The sequence below is a fragment of the Alosa sapidissima genome, chromosome 21 (assembly GCF_018492685.1).
Source record: "Alosa sapidissima isolate fAloSap1 chromosome 21, fAloSap1.pri, whole genome shotgun sequence".
NCBI lineage: Eukaryota > Metazoa > Chordata > Actinopteri > Clupeiformes > Clupeidae > Alosa > Alosa sapidissima.
Genome location: NC_055977.1, coordinates 28246898 through 28271544, shown reverse-complemented (window position 1 = coordinate 28271544; position 24647 = coordinate 28246898). Strand labels below are relative to the sequence as shown.

The following is a 24647-nucleotide window of genomic DNA, read 5'->3' as shown; positions in this document are numbered from 1 at the left end:
CACGCACGCACGCACACACACACACACACACACACACACACACACACACATTTTTATGTATTGCTTATAGCTTTAAGGAGAGCTTGAAACAGTGCAACATTTTCACAGCTTTTGTTTGATACGCACAAACTCTTTGGCCCCTGGCCTAGCTGTGTCCCCCAAAGATAGGGGCTCGTGAGCCCTCGGCCTCCACAGTGAGAGCATCCATTTCCTTTGTGACGGACTAGGTGATGATCACACGGAGGCTGGGGAGCCGTCTGTTAGCTTCAAAACACTAATGCAGCGGTGGCCAAATCCACATGGGGGAGGGGGGGGTGTAAAATACCCTTGGCTGTCACATAGACCTGCTCCTTACAATCCCCCCCCACACACACACACGCACACACTCCACCCCTGCCAATTTCCAAGTCAAAATGATCCCTTCACTTGCGTGCTGTACTTTTGCTGGCAAATGATTTAGCAGGTTGGGAAAACATGCTCACGTTACGGCATTCCCCCTGATATGTGTGTGTGTGTGGGTGTGTGTGTGTGAGAGAGAGAGAGAGAGAGAGAGAGAGAGAAAATGAGAGAATGAGAGAGAATGAGTGTGTGTGTTTTCACAGTAAACTAATCCAGTATGTAGCGAAACACAACAGTGTGTGTAGGCTCCATGCAGCAGGTAGTGTAGGGCATAGAGATGACCATTAGTGGGGTCTGTGGTCCAGGGCTGATGTTGATGTTATATAACTTATAGCGGCTTGAAAAGGTATTCACCCCTACTGTCCCTTCCCCTCTAAAGTCAAGATTTTCACAACTAACAAAGATATTTGGGTCATTTGTTGTTTTCAATCAGTAAAACTCGTCTCGATTGGAAGGAAGAAAAAGAAGCCATGGTTTTAGAAGATCGACATCAAAACATAGAGGTTGCTTAAGATTCTTATGAGACCTAAATAGAGCTTTTAGGCCAACACTCAAAGAGGTAGGTATCTGACCATGCTGATGCCCCAACAAACACCTTTACAATTGTGAAATTTGGCCCTCGTCACCTCGTGCTTTGAGGATATTTTCTGCAGGAACTGGAGAAACTTTTATAAGAATTTAAGTGAGTATGAATGGATCTCAAATCTACATAATATCGCTAGAAAACAAGTTTGGAGTCAAGTCAAGTCAAGTCACTTTTATTTATATAGCACTTTTATATGCACAGAAGGCAACCCGAAGCGCTCCACACACAAGACACAAGACACACAAGACAAAAGATGCCAGACGGAGCAGCATAGTCGCCAGCGTTCCCGTGACACCAAGACATAAACAATTTCACAAAAAATAAAAACAAATAATAATTGCTCAAAAGTCAAAGGTTTGTAAGAGGGATTACTGTACCTACCAGTAGGCCTAGTACCCACAGCACAATACAAAAGCAATACTGGAGAGGCTCAAGGTCAGGTCAAAGCCCTGTTCAAAATCCCTCATTATTATGACTTCATGATGGAAATTCTGATTGGGAAAATTCATATGTGAAAGTATCTTAAAACCGTATCGTAGAACCGGAAAACAGTCCCTCAGGGGGGCGAATACTGTTGCAAGCCACTGAAGACAATCCCACTCCATTCCCGTCATCCACCTAGAGGGAAAAGAGAAGAGAGACAGAAGGACAAGATTACTGAAACAAATTCAAGTGCTGAAAACATCATACACACACACACGCATACACACACACACATACATACACACATACACACACACATACACACACGCATACACACACACACACACACACACACACACAGACAGACACACACACACACACACACACACACACACACACACACACAGACACACACACACACACACACACACACACACACACACACTTTCCTGTCATGCTCCTTTTCCCATCAGTTCCTGCAGGCACCGAGGGATGGATACTATTCCACGGCGGCTAACACAGACCTCCTTCCTCTTGGGGGAACCCTGGCATCTGGATCATGTTATGTGTGTGTGTGTGTGTGTCTGTGTGTGTGTGTGTGTGTGTATGTGTGTGTGTGTGTGCGTGTGTGCGTGTGTGTGTGTGAAGAATGTGTGTGTGAGGGGGTTGGAGGGGATCTGTGTTGATCCGCCATGGAAAAGACTAAAGCTAAGAAGAGCCTGACTGACCGAGTCGAGCCACAGAGGCTGAGCAGGGGTTCAGTTGTGAGGTGTGTGTGTGTGCAGGGGTTCAGTTGTGAGGTGTGCGTGTGTGCAGGGGTTCAGTTGTGAGGTGTGTGTGTGAGCAGGGGTTCAGTTGTGAGGTGTGTGTGTGTGCAGGGGTTCAGTTGTGAGGTGTGTGTGTGTGTGTAGAGGGGGGGGGGTGTTGTTGACAGTAGTGATGGAAGAAGAGAATGGGATGGGATGGGGGGGATGGGGTGGGTTTTCCTGCCAAATGTTTCCAAAAGAATAAAAAATAAAAACAGCAGCAGCACATTTTTTCCAGGCCTTGTGTGAGAATGCCAGAGGGCACCACTGGGGCTGCCATCGTCCAGCAGAGGGGGAAAGAACAGGGCCGCCTGCGTGGGGCTGCCATCGTCCAGCAGAGGGGGGAGTGAACAGGGGCGGCCGCCTGCGTGGGGCTGCCGTGTCACGGGAGACCAACAGAGAGATGGAAACAAAACAAGAGTAACCACTGAGAGACAGCAGCCCTAAGCTGAGTACAGTTGATCTCTCTCTCCATCTCTCTCTCTGTCCCTCACTCTCTCACTCCATCTTCCTGTCTGACGTGTTGTGGTACGTCAACAAGGATTGAGACACAAGATGTTGAGTCCAGTGGATCTTACTGGGCTTCACACTATATATCTGGAGGGATTACCCCTCCTGGAATGTCCCAGTAAAAGCATCTATTCAAATTAGCACATGTTGTTGCTAGGTAAAGAAACATGGCAGGCCAATCTCAAACAAAAGCTGTGAAAATGTTGCACTGTTTCAAGCTCTCCTTAAAGCTATTATAAGCAATAAATAAAAATGTGGGTTTATGTATGTGTGTGTTTATGCATGTGTGTGTATGTGTGTGTGTGTGTGTGGTGTCCTCCAAAATGTTCTGAAGCGGTGGTGGAAGGTGGTCTGAGGCTAATGGTCTAAGGCTCAACGGCTTTAAAAAGTTAATCTCACACATTCTCACAATCACACATCTCTCTTTCCCATTTGGCACTTTCCTCTGCAGCTTCGTGCAAAATAATATGCAAATTTTTTGTTGACCAAGCACAGTTTAGATGTTCTTTCCACTCAGTGATGTTACGCCATCAAATCTGGTTTTTCTCCGCTCACAACAGTTATTCACATTAAATATGGTGAAGAAGGGCCAACATCTGGTCCATTTTGATTGCATGCAGCACCATGAATCAAAGGTGAGGGCAGGAGATACACACAATAGTGTTCAACAGCAATGATAAATGATACCGGCACAACATTGATGTTGATAAAAACGCAAAATGTTAATTATTGCATTGGCATACACATATCCCAATACCTATGATATACTACAGGTGAGACGGTGACCTCCCAGAGATCTGGAACTGTGATGTGGGAGGCTGATGGAAACCAACAGCAGGAGTCAGTGAGACGCAACTGCCGCCTAAGCTGGGTACAGTTGATCTCTCCCTCTCCACAAATACTGGAAACAGTGACGGGCAGCCAGGGACGGCGACGAGCTTCCTTGGCTACCTCTAAACAACACAGAGGGAGGCAACTGCATGCAACGCATCACCCCTGCACCCAACAGGCCTATTTGTCTGCATGGCCTCATTTTGTTGGATGGGGGGGGGGGGGGGGGGGGACCAGCCATGTCGCATGCAAATCCTCAAAGGCGAAATTGTCCTTCAACGTTCCTACATGAAGTCACCTCTGTTTTAAAATAATATAGCTCGGAAAATATACTTTATCAACGTAATTTATTGTCCGGTTGTTAACACACATTATCCAGTGAGCAGCGAGCGGCAGGGAGGCTGAGCCAGAGCAGGCCTTGGAGATCTTCGCTCAGCGTTTCACGCATGGGTGGGGCGCGGTGCCGAACACATGATTAAAAGCCACATTTCACACACCATCTGACGTCATGAAAGTTAGCAATACGGACGGATCCATAAATAAATGCACCAGCTCCTTGTCCTCACGCCCACCAATAAATCACCCATACCTCTGGCAACGACACAACCGAGGGATGAGTGTAGAACACTAGCCAAAAAAGCAGGGAGCACAACAGAGAGAGAGAGATAAAGAGAGAGAGAGAGCGATGGGGAAAGAGGACTAAAGAGAAAGCGAGAGAGAGAGAGAGAGAGAGAAGGGAGTGGTTGATATATTTCTCCAGCTCGTTTGAATCCCTCTGGAGATTTTGGGTGGGAACTGATGACAAGGGTTTCATGCACAAACAGCCATGTCTCCTCTCCACTCGCTTGGCAAGGCCAAGGATCTTGCTGCGTTGCCGAGGCTTCGCAATGTCCTGAAAGCACGGCACTGTGCCCTTGTCCATTGCCCTACTTGCAAATACCCATGATGCTTTTCACCCGTTTCATTTCCCATTAAACACACTCGCTCCATCTTGAAGATGGAAGCTTCAGTTCGACAAAAAAGTAAAAATCAAGGGAACCAGTTATGCTCAGCGACCTATTCAGTGGTCTGTTCTAGCACTTTTACCATTCAAATTCACAGCACCCAGCAAACATCACTATCAAATGCTACACGCAACAGCCAACCACAGAATGTTTGATGGGAAAGTAGTGCAGCTAATGTAATGTAGCAAAGCCTTCACTCACTGTGCCTGCTGATTGATTTCTGCTTCACTGACGCCTGATTGTTCCTCCTCAACTGTTAATTGCTTTGACTGAACGCAAATGACTGAATGTAAATGTAATGTATGGAGATGAAAGAGCTACATCAGGGTAGTATTGGCTCCTGAGGCCGATTCCTGGGTTGGCCACGTCTTCTGCAGTTTAACTCTTTGTACTGCCCAGTCTCTTGCACCAGCGTGGGCACCCAAGGGGTCTTCGGTACGCCAGCCGTGACCCAACATCTGCAACCCATTGCACCCGCCAATTATCCCTGAGTGAACCTCGTGGAAAATATGACACAACCCAATGGAATGTAAACACCGTCCCGATGGGAACACCCCTTTATTTATTTTCTTTTTGTGTGCTTTTTCGCGAGAATCAAGCTTCGTGCTTGACCCGTCGTTTCTTCCACGGCAAAGTGTCGAGTCAAGACTTCCCCCTGCAGAAAGTACATGATAATCCAGTTTTTACCACGTATCAACATAGTACACAACCCAGTGTTGTTGCCATGCTGCAGTGCTTGCACTTTTCTCCCCCCACATCAGCCACGGCTAAGCTGAATGAGGAGGCACATAGCAGCCTTTGTAATGGGACATGTTCTCCTCTGAAAGCTGTGGTTTGCTCTTACCGCATTGACTGCAAAGCAGAGGGAACAGCACATAAAGCACAGTGGCACATGTTTACACACACACACAAAAGGGGCTTGACCTACGCCAGCCAACCAGGCCTTGCAATGACAGCAGTGTGTCGTACAGGACAGACATCTTCATATGCAGGAGCAACTGATGTGCATAAAACATGTTGCAAGAATTGACATGGCATTCATGACAAGAGTATTTGGAATGTACACAATTCCAAATGCTGAAGCAATTATGTACATCAACAAAGATTGAGACTCATGGTCCCATTGGCTTGTACAAGTCATATCAAGGTACTAAGACTCTCCGTATCTGTTGAGATCATGCATATACCAGTCTTACAAAGTCATATTCAAATTAGTAAATGTCCATGCAAGTTCTCACAAGGTATTATTATTTCTGCAACTATGGTGGCACTTTGTTTTAAGTGAGGCAAACTAAATATTTTTAAAAGCTCTGCTTGTGCAGTATACCTATCGTAAAAGATATCAAACGTTATTAAACCTTTTAAAACCCAAACGTGTGCTTAAATTCAAAACACAGATCGCCACGGGGGCTTGGGTCAGACGCAAGGCTGTTTTAATACAAACCACTTGATGTCTAACAGACCCATCAAGAAATCTTTGAAAAACAAAACTGACAGGTTGTGTATTACAGTCTCACGCTTTTACATCGACGTCTATGTAATGTTTTACTTTGACATTTTTTTATAGCTGATGTGGGAGGGTGGTGGCAGCTGGATTTAATTCTAAGCCCAGGGTTTCTTTTCCTCCTCATCTACCCCCCACCCCTCTAAAAAAAGAGCCCTGGCTTTTCAAAAGCCTCCCCGTGTCCCTTCTGCACCTTTGGAGAGTCTCTCTGGCCGAGCGCTCGCCTCGGCCCGCTGTGGTTAGTCAGCTGTTTGCATGGCAGAGTGAAACAGACACCGAACGAACACCAAGAAACGTGGGTGACCCTCAGCCAAGACATGTGAGCTCCCAATGGGATGCTGAAAGAGGCTGGAGATTTCTCCTTTCCATATTCTCTCTGTTCTCCGTTTTCTCTCTTTCTCCACATCTCACCCTCTTATCTGGCTTTCAGTCCAGCCATGAGATGATGCAGTCACTGACTATATGTCAAGAAAATAAGTGACACACTGTGACTGCTGTGAACATATGCATGATCTCAACAGATACAGAGTCTTAATACCATGATACAATGGGGCGGTGGTAGTGTAGTGGTTAAGGAGCTAGGCTAGCATGCAGTAGTGTGGGTTCAATTCCCGACTGCGACCGCTGTGCCGTTGAGCCAGGCACTTTACCCTAAGTTGCTCTAGGGAGAATGGCCCTTGTAATAATTGACATGTGTAAGTCACTTTGGATAAAAGCGTCTGCCAAATGAATAACTCTAAATAAGGAATAGAGTAAACGGAAAAAGGGCAAATAAGAATCCAGAGGGAATACGAGTAGGGGTGTTATAACACCACCTCTCATCAACGCGCCACACTTCAAATTCGTTGGCGGTTTTCTTACATAACCGTACGAGTGGCAGGGAGCGGCGTGGCGGTGACAGACGCCGCATCCAAGCGCAGGCCATAATTAGGAGGAATGTGACAGTGAGGCATTATGGGAGGTGGGAGAAGCCAAAAAGTATGCCCAACTCACCGATGACTGAGAGTGTGAGATCTGAGGAGCACCATCAAGACCACCAGACATAAACAGGCACAAGTTATGCTCACACCTTCCACAGTGATGGATACTGCCTCACGTCACACTCTAGGAACATGGGGGAAAAAGTGATGATTTATTTTTCACACACACACACACTCAACCCCGTCCCCCAAATGTCCTTTGAGAGCCATTTAAATTGTCGAGACTTGCAAAAACAGATTTTGTCAATCTTTCTCGCTTCCTAACGGCACACACCTGACATGACAAATGAACAGTGGTTAACGTGTTCTCTTTATAGCAGAGAAGGGGATTGAGGTGGGAGGCCCAACACCTTCAAAGAGGCTTAAATGGAGAACAGACCAGGATGTGACATAATGCCGCAAGACCACAGCCCTCTGTGGCAACGACTCAGTTGTTTACTCTCAACCATTAAGCCGCCTTCCTCGTGAGAAAGGAGTAATGTGATATCTGCCGTAATTAGAGAGCCTACTGCCATTCGTGCTCTGCACCATCAGTTGACTGTGGCAGGGGGAGGGCCAGCTCGTTTGCAGCATGGCGGAATATGCGGGGGCCCCCGAAAACCTCTAAACTGTACAAATGATCAGAGGTTACACGGGGCTAACCTCGTCAAGATGCGCCGAAACTAGGTCAGCCTTGTCAACAGTCGCAGACGTGTCTACGGAACATCGACTCAACGCTGCCGGTATATAAACTGCAGCTGGCGGAGAAGCGAGGACGAGGAGAGGCGGAAACACCTTACGCGCACAGACGACATGGCGGATGGCAAAGAAATGGCCAAAGGCCGCCAGAGAGGAGGTCAGCAGCACCACTGGCACATTTCTGCATAGCCAGTGACTTCAATTCGGTTATAGCCAGAACCCTCTGTGATCGACACAGGTGTGGCTGTTTTAAGCCCTGAAGTCCGGATAAGCTGGAACGGATATGGCCCCCCCCCCCCTCATTCCCCCATTTTTCCACAGTGCGTTCCGCGACCTCACAGTCCTTCCAACAAAATTCATCTTGGACGCGTGTCCAACCTCTCCCAGACGCCAGGCCCAAATCCATCACTGCTTTCAGTTACTGACTGCTGCTGCTCAACCTTCTGTGATTCCCCTTTGCTGTTTGCCTACTTTGCACAATTTTCAACTAGCTTAACAAGCACACAAAATTGGAGACCTCATCAGTTTCTCAGTCATCCCGCCCTATGATGCAAGGGGCTGCAACATAATGTATCTCAAGCATGCCGTTACATCTTTCTTAACTTTCTGGTATTTCTTGGGCCCTGTGGATGGTGTGCGCGGGCCCAAGTGATAAAAAACGACGACTCCCATCGGTATACGTGCATGTGGTGATAAAAACTTCCTATACGCCTTGCCTGCGCTGTCAACGCTTCTGCAAAAAAGTGAATGCATTATGGGAGAAACATTTTGGAGTTGCTGTGGAGAGTGTTCAGTGCTGCTCTAGTGTCAGACAATAAACAGAAATGCCTCTTAGCAGAAACAATACATTTGGACTACAAACTACAAAGAATTACAGCAAAGTCAGTTACTTCTGGGCCTGTCATGAAGATGTGAACAACAGCGACAAAATGAATAAAATATACTGGGCAAGGAAGCCATTTAATTGGTCTTTAGATTACTCAGGTATCACACAAGTGCCTATATTCACTATGCCCTGCTCTAACTCCAACTGATTTTTAAGGATTGGCAAAAGTAAAAGAAAGGCGCAGCTGAATTCCTCAATTAACTGCACAAGCCTGCCAATCTTACCAGACCAACTTCATCATTTGCCAGTGACAATTCCAAAATGTTTCTGTTTTGTTCTGTTCAGAGCCATTGAGGAGAAAGAACATATCGATCTAAAATTTTGTTTTTGATTTATATATCTTGCAGTCATTAAGGGGAATTACTTCAATAAAGAACAGAGTCTGTTATTTTGTTTTTGCAAACTGGTGCCAGTCATAGATAGCTCAATATCCCACAGGCCTGCAGGAGACTTCAAAGGACGGGGCCTTGAACATGAACATACTGATCATCTCCAACTAGAGCCAGAGGGGGACAAAGATCCAGATATATATATAAAAAAAAAAAAAAAAAAAAAAAAAAAAAACAGATCTAGATCTAGATCCCAAAGATGGTATTCCTGTCCAGCTCCATGTGTAAGGTCGCTGCCTAACCCTAACCCTAACACAGTTGTCTGGCGACCCCCCAAAAAACATGGGCTCACGACCCCCTTCTTTCTAACCGGAGGAATTTGGTTTCGAAATATTGTGAGATGGGCATCAGAAGCAGAGGCAGAAAATGTCTTCTCTCATAGGTAGGCTATGTCAACATCAAAGCCATTATGTCAATGGCAGCCTTTACCTAAAAACCTTTACAAAAATGTCTTTAATCCAGACTGCAAATCATTTTGCGACCCCTCCAATATTTTTGCCGACCCCGTTTGAGAACCATTGCCCTAACCCCAGCTCTACGTGTAAGGTCGCTGCCTAACCCTAACCTCAGCTCTACGTGTAAGGTCACTCCCTAACCCTAACCCCAGCTCCATGTGTAAGGTCACAGGGCAGTGGTAGTGTAGTGGTTAAGGAGCTGGGCTAGCGTGCAGTAGCCTGAAAGTTGTTGGTTCAATTCCTGGCTTCCACTGTTGTGCCCTTGAGCAAGGCACTTAACCCCAAGTTGCTCTAGGGACAATGTGATCTCTTGTAATATAGCTGACATATGTAAGTCACTTTGGTCAAGAAGTGTCTGCTAAATGTAATGTAAAGGTCGCTGCCTAACCCTAACCTCAACTTCCCTGAAAAGCTGTACAGCACTGCCACCTGCTGGAAGCAGGGTGGGCCTCCTCTTTTTAATGAAGAGCCTCTGGGCCCTAATTCACAGAGCAAATTCAAGAAACAAGTTTAGTGTGTAATACCTGGAACTAAAGGCATCGTGTGGCAGACGGGAGCTGACCCACAAGTGTTTACGCCAAGGATCCTGCTCAAGGTATTCAATTAGAAAGTTATAGTGTAACGATTTTATCAAGTTATAAATGTACGACTCTTTGCACATCTTTTAACATCGTCATGGGCCCTCAATGTCCAACACACATATGTTATGCCTCAAGCAGATACAATGAAGGTGTTGACACTGGTCTGACTAACACTATGGCTGGGAATATACTTGCTTTTTGGCAGAGCGTGGCATACTTCTGCATACACAAACCTATGTAGCAGACAGGCACTAAGCGATCAGTATGCCATCAATACAATGTATTGAAGAAGTTATGCAAAACACACACAAAAAAAAACAAAGAAATTGTTCTTAAGACACTGTTTTACTAATATTCTAGAAGTAATAGAAATAATAAAAAACAAGTAGACAATCATTTTCGCTTGTTTTAAAAGTGTAGGTCCGTTTCTTTTTTTTTTACAACCTCTTATCAAGAAACATTTCCCATTTTGGTTATGTACACATCCAAATCATTCCTTACAACAATCCATTTGAGACGTCAGTTTTACAAGACATTTGCAGAAATCACCACCATATATTAAGCACTTCAAAAGTCACCATAATTTACAACATGGGCACTCAGTCCAAATTCATGACATACTTTTTTTCCATATGGGACAATAGTTTATGAATGCTAACTTATACAGCTACAGCAAGCACTCTGTAATTGCTAGCTATGCTAATCTCTGTTGCTTCTTTGTTAAAACATGATTTTTTAAATATTTATTTTATTTAGCAGAACTACTTTTGTCGAGTGTGGCAATTTGTGAAGTTATCAATATTGCAACGTAAAGTTTTACAAAAAAAGAATAATAAAAATAAAAGAACGACAATCTACAGCTTCAAAAAGTGGAATTTACAAGTATTTGTGTGGAAAGCAATCTTCGCTTTGAAATTTGCAATCCACAACCCTTTTTTTATTTTATTTTGTAACATCATTAAATAGCAACATGAACAGTAATTTGCCTCTGTGGTTACGACAATGCTAGTGTTAGTGCAGTAAATAGTAGATAATAATCAAGATGTTAGATTAATTAATAATTTTATCATAGACACTCCCGCTTCAGTCTTCTCACGCAGCCCTGCTCTTTCACATGAACATAAATAGAATTACAGAAAAATGAGCTTGGCCTTAGATGTAAAAGGAAGGAGGAAAAGCCTGCTTAATGCTTGTACAGACTGACTGTCTACGGCAATTCACCCCAGTGCATCAAGCAGCGTTCCATTTCAGAAAAGTGTTGCTGCACTACAACCATTACAATAAAATACGTGCATTTCAAAATCTCTCTTCACTCTTCTCTCATCTTTCTCTGTCATTTATCTATCATTTCACGATGGATGTAGCACAGTGGTGCTTTTGGGGAAAGCAAGACTAGGTTTGACGGGGAAGGGAATCACTTGATAAAGAACCGAGTCTGAGTATGTCGTTTTGTTTTGTGGAGGATGAGAGAAACAAATGGTGAAAAAGGTGGACAGAGATAATTAAGGACCTCTTCACTTGGCCGCTTGCCAGATGATGATCCCCAGAATGGTGAGTGCTATGGACAGCACCATGGCCAGGATGCACATCTTCTTACGCGACTTTTGCTGTGAAGAGAGAGAGAGAGAGAGAGAGAGAGAGAGAGAGTGAGAGCGAACTTTCCGTTAAATTTACATTTCAAGACAACCAACTGACTACAAAAATGTCTACAATTTAAAAAAATTGACACTTAAAAGAGGGGCCATAAAAGATAGTTGAATTATATCATAATTCAAATACCAATGATGGTGCTGTTCATAGAGGATTCCTCAGACTTTAAAATTTTGGAATTCAATCGAACGTGTAAATTCAATTTCATTTAGATTTTTATAAATACAGCATAGATCAGAATTTGTTTTTTTTGAGAGACTAATTACTTTTTAGGATGTAATGACTGGAAAACCTAATACTGACACCTTTTCAGGCTGTTCATAAGAGATAAGACTGCAAAAAAATAAAAGAACACTGACTAGGGCTGCAACGATTAATTGATTTGTTGTCAACTACTAAGTAATTGATTAATCAATTTGCGTAATTTTTTAAGGGAACATACATAAAAATTCTTTGATTGTAGCTTCTTTAACTTTAATATTTCCAGCCTTACTTACTACTATATGACGGTGAACTAAATATCTTTGGTGTGTGGACAAAACAAGGCAACTCTGGTGCCTGATCCTAAAAACCTTACATGGGAGCAGACATCCTACTTACATTCATTTTGACTGGACATTCATTTGATGATAATTATTAAATGATGAAAAGGACATGGAAAAAATAAAACATATAAAGGGCTGGTGGTACCTGGTAGTATGCAGCTCTCTGAAGCTGTTCTGCTCCCCTCTCTACATGAACCTCTGCGTTCTCCACGTTCGCCTCTATGCTGTCTGTTAAGGCAAACACACACATACACACACACACGCACACACACACACACACGCACACACACACGCACACACACACATTTCCATGGTTGTCAGAAACCTTGTCACAATTTCAGACACTATATTGGTGCATCAAATTGAGAATGATAGCAGCTCTGTTGTAGAAGCTAAATAAAGACTAAAGGAGTAAAGGAGAGGAGGATGAAGAGAGGAGGAGGATGAAGACACTTCAGTTGTGTTGTTTACCGATCATTTCTCCTTGGTCGTGGATCATCACAGCGAGGTCTTTAAAAATCTGGTTCACGTCTAGGATGTCTGACTGCGAAAGTACAGAAGCAAGAAAATTACAGGAGAATGTGTCAGAAAGCTGTGTTATATATAGCAATTCTGCTGCTCAATAACTGAGCACCTACTGATACAATAAGATACTGAGAAACTGACCATTTTGTCACAAGTTTTCATAAAAGTGGAAAGGACCTAGCAGGAATTTACCTGCAGGCCACTATTTGCCAATTAGTGTGTGTGTGTGTGTGTGTGTGTTTGCACACCTCCAGCTGTCGGATGTTAGTCTCTCTCTCCTTGATGAGCTCCAGGTCCTCTTCTGTAATGGCCACTTCCTCCGTTTGTGTGGTGGTCTGACCCCAATCATCTTGGCTGTGGGTTTAAAGCAGAATACCAATCACTCATTCAAACAAAAACATTGGTTTCAACGGTCACTCTTATCCAGAGTAATCCAACTGCAGGGTAACTAAGTGCCTTGCTCAGGGGTGCAATGGTGGTACCTCCTGACAGCATGTCCTAACGGCGTGTGATGCAAGCTAGCGTTAGCAACACGTTAGATTACTTTGTTTTCAATTGGAATGATCCCTTAACCTTACGACCACCACCACCCCAAACACACTCTCAGTCTCTACATGTTCACTTTTTCCATCATAGAACTGGCGGCCTGGCCTCAGCCCTCATTTGGACTACAAACTGGCAGACAGCACAGAGGCCTGTCACACATATCTCTTAAGAGAGAAGGAACCCCACACAGACAGACAGACAGACAGACAGACAGACAGACAGACAGACGGACAGCAGCTGGGGAGGACAACTACAGGCCAAGATCTACAGTGTTACTGGCAAGGCCATGGAGCAATAAGTCCGCTGAGCAGTAAGTAATGGGTCGGGGAACGAGGAGGCTACACTACGCTGCGCTACACCAAAGTCCTTTTAGGCAAGTCCCTCCACTCGGCTGCCATATTGCAACGCATTTTGGGCACTTATCGAGCATCTATTTCGGGCAGAACTGAGTGTGCGCAAGGCTTCACAACACCAACCTCGCTCCATCTGCAAGATCACAACAAATGATTGGCACGATGTATTCACAACATACCACATGATTGGAACGATATATTCAACTTTTGGCGGTGGAAGGAGTGGAATACAGTATGTGTAGACGACTGCCATGTTTGCGTTATGAACTAGCCCCATACGTTTCTATGGGAGATGAGTGCTGTGTCTGCTCATTAAAAAGTCTCTGACTATGCTGCGCTGTGAAGTGATGTGATGCTACTTGTGCTCCCTGAGAGAGCGCGCTGGCCAGACAGAAATGGGTCATTGAGACAGAGCACTAATGGCTAATGATTAGCCTGGCTGGATGCTGATGGTGAGAGTGCAGTGTGTATCGGAAGGTGCACTTACTTATCGAAAGAAACAAGCTGCTCGTCATGGCCGCCATCTTCAGCCTGAGCGAAAACACACACACAAACAGGAAGATGAGAAGTGCATGTCAATCAGTCTTAGTCTGCTTCTATCATTTGTTAAAGATGAAACATAGAAGATGTAACAGGATTGTCGAATCTAAAGACTACACTTTAAATAGCATGTGCATGGCACGAGACATACCTATGCACCATTAGTATGCATGATACCAAATTAATCTGTATTGTAAGTCAAACTGGATAAAAGCATCTGCTAAACGCTATAACCATAGCATCTGCACTTCTGTGTGTACATAAATGATTACTAATCATTTTAGGCCTTCTGTCTTTGGGCTTTTCCCCTCCCATAAACTCTCTTAGTTAATCATGCCAAGGGAAGGGAGTTCTTAGAATCAGAACACTCAGATCTCAAAATCATTCTAGGAGGCTAAACCCAGAGCCTTATCTCTCTCTAGGGCTCTGGCTTAAAGGACCAGTATGTAGGAAATAATGGAAAATAAATTGTAACCATTCCAAAAATTATCACCATATGTCATCAGAGAGTAAGGAAACACGATGAATTGAAGTAATGGCTTATTTGACAATATTACTATAACCCATAAAACCCGTAAAAAAATGAGTTATGGGGCGGAATCTCTTGGAATTTTCGTTTATGTTTTAAACGATTAATTCTAGAATAGCGTATTAATGATGGGCTGCCGCATCCTCCTATTTGGGTTGCCAGATTAGCAAAGGCCAACTGTCAACAGCGGTCAGTTGTAGTCATGAAGGAGTAGCCTACGAGAGGCAGGAACATTTCCAAAATTAAAACCAGAAATCTATAAAGTGGACATCGTAGGAGCTTCCTGAACTTCATCTGCATCGCTAACTTCAGCTAAATATGTTACGTTGGTTAGAGAGGTATTTTTTGTTTTCACTGTTTCCGAAATGTGTAGCTGGCTCATGGTTGGAGAAACAAGCAAAGCTACAAGAACTGAGAGAGGACATGCTTCGACCTTGCAGCACTGTTCCGTCCACTGGAAGCAGAACAAAGAGCAATATTTTGATTGATATAGAGCAGGGGCCTGTACTACGAAGGGAGCTTAACCTACCCAGATGTAACCCAGGGTTACTTTGTTAAACCGGGGTTGACAAAACCTGGTTATCTTAAGTGGTGTTAATCGGTACTACGACGCTGATTATGAAGTTGATTTGTTGAACCGGGGTTAACCTAATTGGAGTTTGTGCGCGTTCACATAAAAGGGGCGGGTTGCAGCGCAAGTCACCACGTTCAGTGATGACGCGATCACCTTATTTTACGGATGAGGAATGTACAATTATTATGACAAGTTATGAGGAATTAAAACCCACTCTATGACAAAAATAAAATACGTCGGCAGGCTGTTGGCAACGTATTGAAGATCGGGTAGCCTAAATGCCTAAAAGTAAAGTTTTATTTCCACATGTTCTTCAAATATGTGTTACGGAGGATTAATAGCTTGCGGAATGTATGAAATGAGTTGAAATAATTAAATTGCCTATTTTGAGTTCATAGAAATGCCTACAGATGCAACACAATTTAGAAGTGGGCATATAGATTATAGTAATTGAATGTTTAAGTAGCCCCCATTGACTGATTTAGTGTATGCCTAATCCTGTGAACATTTCAGATACAACACCATTGCCAAACGCACATGGCAGCAGGTGAAAACAAACACGTTATTCAGAATAGTGGTTTATATAGTCATAGCTTGCATTAATATTTCTTAATTATGAAAACATGTAGGCCTAGTATGCTTATAGCCTTCACTTGGCCTCTGTTTTACAGCTAACAAGAAAAAAGTGTCTTTGAACACTACTGTAAGGCACCAGAGTGTTTTACAATAGCAGAGGAGTTGGCCATCGCAAATAATAGTGGAAGGCCGATTATGGAGGGGGTTGAGGGAGGCATTCGGTCGGATGGTGCTGTGGAAATGTGTAGCCTTTATGTGCAGGGTACAGTAATATGCCATTCAATTCAACAAGTTTGTTAAAATGGTGATTTTAATTTATTAGGCCTACTGTAGGCTATGTCCGATTTATTTTAGGCTATTCTTGCTCAGATGTTCAGCATACTGTAGGCTAGGCCTATGTCCGATTTATTTTCGGACATACAGTATTCTTGCTCAGATGTTCAGCATCACCGATTAGATGGAATACAAGAATGTCCACGTAAGGGCATTACTATGACGGGTGACATTAGAGACTTCTGCCTAGATCATCTGACAAAGATAACGAATTCCTTCGGCGGACAATCTATATCTTCATAGAGAATATTGTGTATATATATATATATATATATATATATATATATAAATGGCGGTCTCTAAAACCCCTCGCCCTGCGAAGAGCCCCTCACGATTTGCGCTCCAATGTCGTATGGATCATCCAGGTACGCCGACATTGTTTCGAATTGTTAGTGGAGAGGTGGTTCTTATAAAGGGTGTGGTTAACGGAAACCTCGGGTTAACCAAGAACATAACCTGCTCGGAGCAGGTTTGAGATGCAGCGTAAATTGCCATGGCAGCATAGCTCGGTTTAAACCTATCCACCTTTCGTAGTATGGGTTAATCGGGAAGTTACGCCACACGTGATCAAGTTACTCTCGAAGTTACCCAGATAAGCCAGTAACCCCGCTTCGTAGTACAGGCTCCTGGACACTGGCTAGCGTAGCACATAGCGTACCGAGAGGCGTGAGCCAGCCCTGGTCCTGGCCCTGGCTACCGTCTCCTTCTCCTTCTCCGCTGCGCGTCGCTGCACGGCCTGGAAGTTGTTCAGCGCTGCCGAGAAGTCGTTCATCAGCCGGTCCTTCTGGATCTTCTGTTGTCTCTGCAGAGACAACACACACAAAAAAACACAATCTCAGACGATCAGTATTACTACAGCACGCCTGATTTGGCTTCTAAGTTACACACTCCAAGGGGCCTATACCACAAGGCATGTTCAACATACCCAGGGTATATTTTCGTTCGCTGGCTTCACAAACCCAAATAACCACAGGCATACATAAGCATTGGCAATATACAGTGTTTTTTATCAGTTATTTTTTCTGATATCTCTTACTGATTGACTTGAAAACCCAGGATTAAATGTGAAGTTCTCACTAGCCCGAAAATCCTGCTTCGTAGTACAGGCTTCATAGTAGAGGCCCAAGACAAGAGTATGGTAATATTCACATTAGATGTGCATGTCCACGTCTCAGGTCACAGAGAGGAAAAAGGGGAAATGAGAAGAGAGAGAGAGGAAGAGAAAGAATCACTGACCTGTTCAGAGGAGGACATGGGGAGAGAGAGGGTTCCCAGATCTTTCAGGTGTTTGTTGGTCTCTTTTGCAAGCTGGTTTGTATAGTGTTGTATTTGTTGGCTGAAAGTCAAACAGATGATTTTAGGACCTTATGAAAGTGCCAACATATGTTTACACACACAAAGAAAAAATGCCAAGCCAATTAAGTAAAAACTATTTTACAAACCATGTTACTATTTTAAAAACTATGTTACAAAAAAAAAAAATGGGAAAGGAGTCAATCTTTTTTTTTAACTAGCATGATGCATCAAAAAATAATTTTTGGGCATGTTACACCAATTATGGACATGTTACACCATGGACAACTACATCAATAAGAAAAGTGTTCTGGTCAGTCAGTAGACCATAACACTGACCAACAGTATTTCAATGATGACAGGCTACATGCGGTACTAACAGTTTATCCTGGAGTTCACTGTTGTCCTGCCTCGTCCCCAGCTGACTGACCATGCTTTTGATTTGGGCCGCTGTAAAACAAACACAAACAATTAATAAATATTATTTTCTAATATAGGATTTCTACTTGTATAGCATTTACCAGACATACAGTAACCAAATGATAAAACCACATAACCCATGTGTTATAAAACGGGACATTACTGAAAATAATAACAATAAAAAAAAAGAATAAAACAATTGGGGGGGGGGGGGGATAATAAGCTTAAAGGAACCGTATGTAGGATTTTGGCCAAAACTGGTACTACAATCACTTTCAAAATACTGTAGAGCGGTGTACACCGCAGATGTGGTAACTAGAGCAGAGCTGGCAACCCAGATGCCGAAACACTACTGACTTTGTGATTACTAGATAGGTGGAGGGTGGCAGATCAGGCTAAAACACAAATATGTAAACATCAACATCAGTTGAGGGCTGCAACTTCACTTTTTTAAATGACGATATCCTGGCCTGACTACTGTTGTCAGTGATATAAGTATTTGAAATTAGCATGATTTCCTAATGTCTAGTGACAAATCAGGGCCATTTTATGATTAATTGAATTTCATTTCTTACATACGGTTCCTTTAATTAAAAATAATAACAAAGAATAAAAGAATAGAAGATTGAATATTGCTAATTGTAAACTAAACTGAAGAGATGTGTTTAAAGATTCATTTTAAAAATACTTTTCAGCAGGGTTGCTCAGTTGAGGGGCATAGTATGCAAAAGCTCTATCCGAAATGCTGTGTTTAATTGGGAGTGTTTACAAGAATTGCCGTAGAGGACATAAAATAAGAGATGATCTGCAATATAAGAGGGTTCAATACCAAATAGAATTGATGTATCCATTAATGACTTCTAAAACATACGGACACCCAGTGCAGTGTGGCTAAAATAAGAGTAAAATGCACTCTCTTCCTTGTTTTTGTAGAAAATCTTGCAGCATTAACTGTTGCAAGGGCATTAGAGTAGTTCAGTTTACTTGTGGGCTGATAAAAAGCGTGAGTAAAAAAGGATACATTCTGCCGATATTCCTTAGATGGAAGAAAGCTGTTTTGGTTACCCTGCTAAAACTTGATTCTGATTGTAAAAATTACACAGAAACTTTTAACTTCCAGTTTGTTTTGAATACCCGGAATTCTCAGCCTGAGCTCGTTTGAATTTGGAGCCAACTGATAATACTTTTTTTCTCATCTTAGTTTAGCTTCAAAAATTGTTGCTCATTCACAAGGTGGTCAATCATGAAGTCAGATAGCTCAGTGCATTTTTGTCATTTGGCTCAATGGAAATGTATCAGCATAGCTTTGAAGGTTAATAATATTGTGCTCTGTGATGATAGGCCTAATCTTGCAGAAACGTACAATGAAAAAAGGGTGACCAAGACAGCTTTCTTGTGCAACAGCAAAGAATAAATCATATTTCTCTGACAAATGATTTTCAAGACTTAGACAAAAATGTCTGCAATGTATGTTCAGAGCCAGTTTAAAGTGTTTGCAGAGAGACCGACCCTGTGTTTTAGACGACTGATAAAAATAGTACATAAGTAGGAACTGACACCTTATGAGAGTAAGAACTGAAACCTTATTGTCTAGATTTTATCATTCAGGATTTCATAAATGATGTTCTACTTTTCTTCATTGCAGCAACAACACAGCCCACAGTGCTGTTAGCAACTCAAACCAGGCCAAAAACCATTTAGTAGACAGGAAACTGATGTCCATCACTTACTGTTTTGTGTGATTTTCTGAATGTTGGAGCTGCATGTCTGTATGAGGCTGTTGAAGTCTCGGGGAGGGGTACGATAGCTGTCTGGTTTTCCGTAGGACATTGTGCTGGTTTGTGTGCTTCAACCCCCCTGGTTGAAGGCAGTCAGGTGGGAACTTGGCAGGTTGCTATAAGTCCTGAAAAAGGCTAAACACATTGAGAAATACTTCATTTCAGTCAGTAGGACATCCAGACAAACTAAATGCTTACACTGCAAATCACAGATTAGGTGGAACCGCCACATCCTGAAAACCACACCCTCAGTTAATTTTAATGGATAAATGAGACAGATACCTTGATGAATGTGTGTGAAGAATGTTTTTTTTTTTCTAGCTAAATATAGCACACCATGCTATGTGACATGTTCTGTTACTAGATGTAGAAGCATGTAAATACTGGAGTAATTACCAACGTGCCAGGAAAAACAAAGTCATCTCTACGAGGCCCTGTCTGACTTATCATCTTAACTGATTATCAAATGTCACTGTTGATCCATTTAATGCCAACCGAAAATGGACGGAGCACACAGATCATTAAAGCCAGAGAGAGTTGAAGCGGAGGATGTTCAGGCTCTTGCTGCCCAGGAAATGGGACAGGAATTCAGGAGGATAAACTCGTAAAGTCTACTACAGTAACGGATATCGATGTCTGCATTCCGCTAACCTATGACAGCTAGCAAAGGGATTATGGATTGCGCTGTCACATGTCTGTAAACCTTGGTTAATTAGATAACCCTAATATATAAGGTTAACTGTACCTTAGCTTGGACTAGGGCTAGGCGGTCTATAACTGGCTAGTCATGTTCTACTGCCCCATCTTTCCTAGTAGGCTCCCTATAACGTTCCTGGGAAACACACCAGTCTAAGTATGCTGCACTGCCATCTCGATTCTCGGTTTATCCGAGTGGAAGGTGTACAGCAAGATGACTTGACGTTGTATAATAAGATTGTGGCTGTTAGATAGGTAACGTTAGCTAACGCCAAATTCCAGAAGGGTGATGTTGACATTAGCTATTTGGATGACAAGCATTCATGGTAACTTATGTTTACTTAAACGAAGACAACGAAAGCACATGATATTTCGAATACTAGCTGAAGTAGTGGTTCATTATTACAGACGGGTCTTGATGTCAGGTGACTCATGAATGAACTAACATTATTACACTAACGTTACTGTGCTCGACTCGAGTCGTCAGCTGATGTCAGCTAACTTAACGCATTGGATTGCTAACGTAGATGACCTAACGGTGTCTTGAGCAGTTAGCTAGCAAACACAAAAGCCGATTGTGTAGCTAAATTACTTTAAACACTGACCAATATTACCAGGAAAGCTAGCTAACATTTACTAGCATAACGTTAGCGAACAATGTTGACCTGTCGTCAGCTAACGTGTCAGTGCTAACGTTAGCCAGCTAGAAAATATATTCTAAAACCGTAACGTTACTCAACTAACCACCGCCCTTAAAAAGCAAGCACTTTAGACAATTGTACATATCTATTACAATTCATATTGATATGCAATAATAACAAACTGGGAAGTGGGACATCTTACGTGTGTTGACTCACCGGTCCGACAATCCGCTGTTAGACTTTCTTTTCCGCTGGAAAACCAATCAACAAAACTGTCACGCTGTAGACGTCACTACGCGCATGCGCGCAACTGCAGTAACAAACCATAAAATAGTGAGGCTTGCATGTGTGCAATGTGCATGCATTGCATGCGTGAGGCTTGCATTGCAATGCATGCCTAGACTTTGAATCAAGACACTTTCTTGACCTTATCGTCTTATTTTTCTGTAATATGTGAGACGATAGTAAACACAAACAGATTTTACTTGTCAAGCTGAATTGATCACATAGTGGTTTTATTTTCAACAAGTGGGCGCTGCACAGGCCCAAATGAGGATGCACCTTTTGGTAAGCTGTCTGGTATGTTGCTCTGGTGATTAAATAGGTTTGTCCTGGACCACAAACCATAGCAGAAATCAGTCTTTAGTCTGACCAAACTTGTACACAAGATTTTGTTTTGATTTCCACAGCGCTTGACTAATAAGTAGGCCTACTCCTTTTCCCCTTGCTTCATGATGCCTTGCGGGAGTGAACTGAACATGTGGTGAGGAGTGTGACTGTTTTTTCAATCTGGTGTTGCTGGTCATCTGAAAGTAGGCCTACTCATGGTCAGATTATGAGCCACTGGGCCCCTGGGCACAGACATGAAAAGGGCCCCCCTGTACACTGCAAAAAGTTTGTAACAAAAATTAAGGGGGGTCCAGGGACATGGTCCCCCAAAAGAACATTTTGAAAAATAACCAATGAAATGATAATTCTAGCGAGACTGAAACTTGTATTCAATACAAATATGACATAACCATCAACACTATACTGACTTTGCACTCATTCACTCCTCAGCACTCATGACCCCCCCCCCCCCACACACACACACACACACACACATACCTACATTTTTGCACTTTTACATTCCTCTCCCTATGCTACAGACCTTTTATTTATTTTCTTATTTCATCACACGTCAACACACACACACACACACACACATATATCTGACTTTCTCCAACTTTTGCACATCTCCATAGAACTTTTTATTTATTATTTCTCCTCCTTCTATCTACCCATGTCCTTGATTGCCTAGCCTTTCTGCCCCCCCCCCCATCCCCCACACACACACAAAAAACACACACACTTACATCATCACTGTCATCACCTCACATACATACAGCACACTGCTTGCTACAGTAAGCCTCCTCTACATAGGCTCTACTGCACACTGCCCCCCCTCCCTACATACACAGCACATTGTCTTCAGGATCTTCTCCAACACATATCCTCTACATACTTACAGCACACTGCCCCCAGCTACCCACACACACACTACGCATACACACGCACAGTCACTGCTCCACTCCCCTCCCGCCCACACACACATCTGCACTGTCATCACTCACATATATCATGCATACAGTACTCTGCTTGCAATAGTAAGTCCCTTCACCATACTTGCAGTACACTGCCCCCCCCCCTCTCCCCTACATACACAGCACATTATTTCATCAGGAAGCTTCTCCAACACACATCCCCACCATACTTACAGCACCCCCCCCCCAATACACAGCACATTGTCTCATGAGGAAGCTTCTCCAACACACATATTGCACACTGCCCTCTCCCCACATACACAGCACACTATCCCATCTCCCTTGTCATCCCCCCCCACACACACCAAGACCCCTGGCAGTTGGGTTAGCTCCTTGAGCCGTGGATCTGCCCAAGGTTTCTTCCTTAGTAAGGGAGTTTTTCCTTGCCCCTGTTGCTCTTGGGTGCTCCTTGTTGGTGCCCCCCCCCCCCCCCATAAATGCACAAATAGGCTGACATCAGACATAATTTCACTGCATTTCTTACATTCAGTAACTATATGCATGTGACAATAAACTTCCTTGTATCCTTGTATCAACAGTTGTGAAAAAGATGCCAGTTACAACGCATGATTATCACACATAGCAGAACCTGTGTTATTTGACTAAGGGGCCCCATTCAGATATCAGGGGTGAATAGCATAACCCTTGGTGAGGGGCCCTATTAAGACATATCACATAACATTGCCTGAGTTATTTGATTGAGGGGCCCCATCCAAAAATACCTGTAAACGCTGCTCTGTTGGTGATACTGTTTTTGTTTTCTCTGTTTTTGGCTTTGTCTGTGATTTTGTTTTTGTTGCTGTGCACATGCTACAAAAAACAGTCTGTGCTATGGATGATTTACCAGGTTAGCATCGGTGGCACCATATTTAAAATGTTTAGTGTAGCCTACAGATGAGATGTTTGTAACTAGGCATACATAGGCTACCGATGCTAGAGATTTTGTGGATTGTGCTACAAAACTATCAACCTCTGTAGCACCAGTGCTAGCAAAAATAGAAGTTAACGTACAGCCCTGCTTTGTTTCTTTGGTTGAGCACCCAGCATAGTGGCAGTGCATGTGGTGTCGTAAAGGAGGGCCATTGTGGATCGATCCTGAGTACACGTGATGCGTTTGCGACTGCCACCAGCTAGCTGTGCATTGTTGCTGTCTCCTGTGTCATGTTGCGTAATGTTCAGTAGGCTCGGTTATTGATTGACTACTGTGGGAAATCCGTAGTCTGGTAGAGTGGTTTCATGCACATCTCACTTGTCTTTAGGCCTAGTGCAGGACAAAGTATACTAAACTGAGAATGAGAATGTCCGCACACCGGAGTAGCTCCCAAAACGTAGCCTAATTTAAGAAAAAGCAACGTTTTGAAAAAGAAAAAGCAAATCATTTTGCCTGAAGAAGACCCTGTCATGTCAAAACTTTTTTCTTTTAATTACATTTTGGAAGCTACTCGGTGTGGACATTCTCTTTTTGTTTTACTGGGAAATCCCCTACAGCTCAAAGAAGTAACACCTCTCCCGGGTAGAGCTGCAAAATTATCGCAATCGCAATATACTGTATGAACCAATGCAATTATGGTACCTAATCGCAAAAGCTACATCTACAGTAATAATCGTGCACAGTTCATTTTGTGACATTTTTTACTTTTATATTCATTTCATCCTCCTTGACTGTGCCACTTCTGGTTGGTAGGTGCGTAGTGCGTGGGGGGGGGGGGCAGAAATTCTTATTGGTGAGCTTCTAATAAGATAATACTCCTGTTATTGTCGTCAACGCCTTTTCGCCTTCTGCTTATGATGATTCAGTCTTTTGAATTCGTTTGGCCTTGCCATGCAGTTGTAGGCTACAACGTGCCATTTCCTTCATGTGTTCTATCAAAATGTTGTATGCCCTCATGGACAGTAGCTCCGTGATGTCTGCATCTTTCCAGGTCGGAGATTTTCTGGACAGTACTATTCCACTCCATCATAACACTGGCATTTAAGTCAGATTTAACCACATGGACGCACAAAAGAAACGTCACCAACACGCCCTCTCATTA

At 43.2% G+C, this 24647-nt stretch overlaps 1 protein-coding gene across 7 annotated transcripts; it reads right to left on the bottom strand.

Annotated features, from left to right (window-relative positions):
• Window positions 1–1141: 1141 nt before the first annotated feature.
• On the bottom strand, window positions 1142–21332 carry stx12 (syntaxin 12). Of its 7 annotated transcripts, none has more exons than XR_006026190.1 (11): window positions 19647–19829; window positions 17877–17946; window positions 17440–17539; window positions 16862–17005; window positions 14139–14182; window positions 13001–13106; window positions 12699–12771; window positions 12373–12455; window positions 11543–11639; window positions 7057–7167; window positions 1142–1603 (listed from the first exon to the last, which is right to left on the bottom strand). XR_006026190.1 is itself a non-coding variant. In XM_042077041.1 (10 exons), the coding sequence occupies exons 1-9, from the start codon at window positions 19744–19746 to the stop codon at window positions 11547–11549; spliced, it is 813 nt and encodes a 270-aa protein (XP_041932975.1). In that variant the 5' UTR covers window positions 19747–19829; the 3' UTR covers window positions 1142–1603; window positions 11543–11546. The 7 variants fall into 7 exon arrangements, 5 of the variants coding, with proteins under 5 accessions (XP_041932975.1, XP_041932972.1, XP_041932970.1 ...); XR_006026189.1 differs by lacking the exon at window positions 1142–1603 and adding an exon at window positions 5124–5214; XM_042077041.1 differs by lacking the exon at window positions 7057–7167.
• Window positions 21333–24647: the final 3315 nt, after the last annotated feature.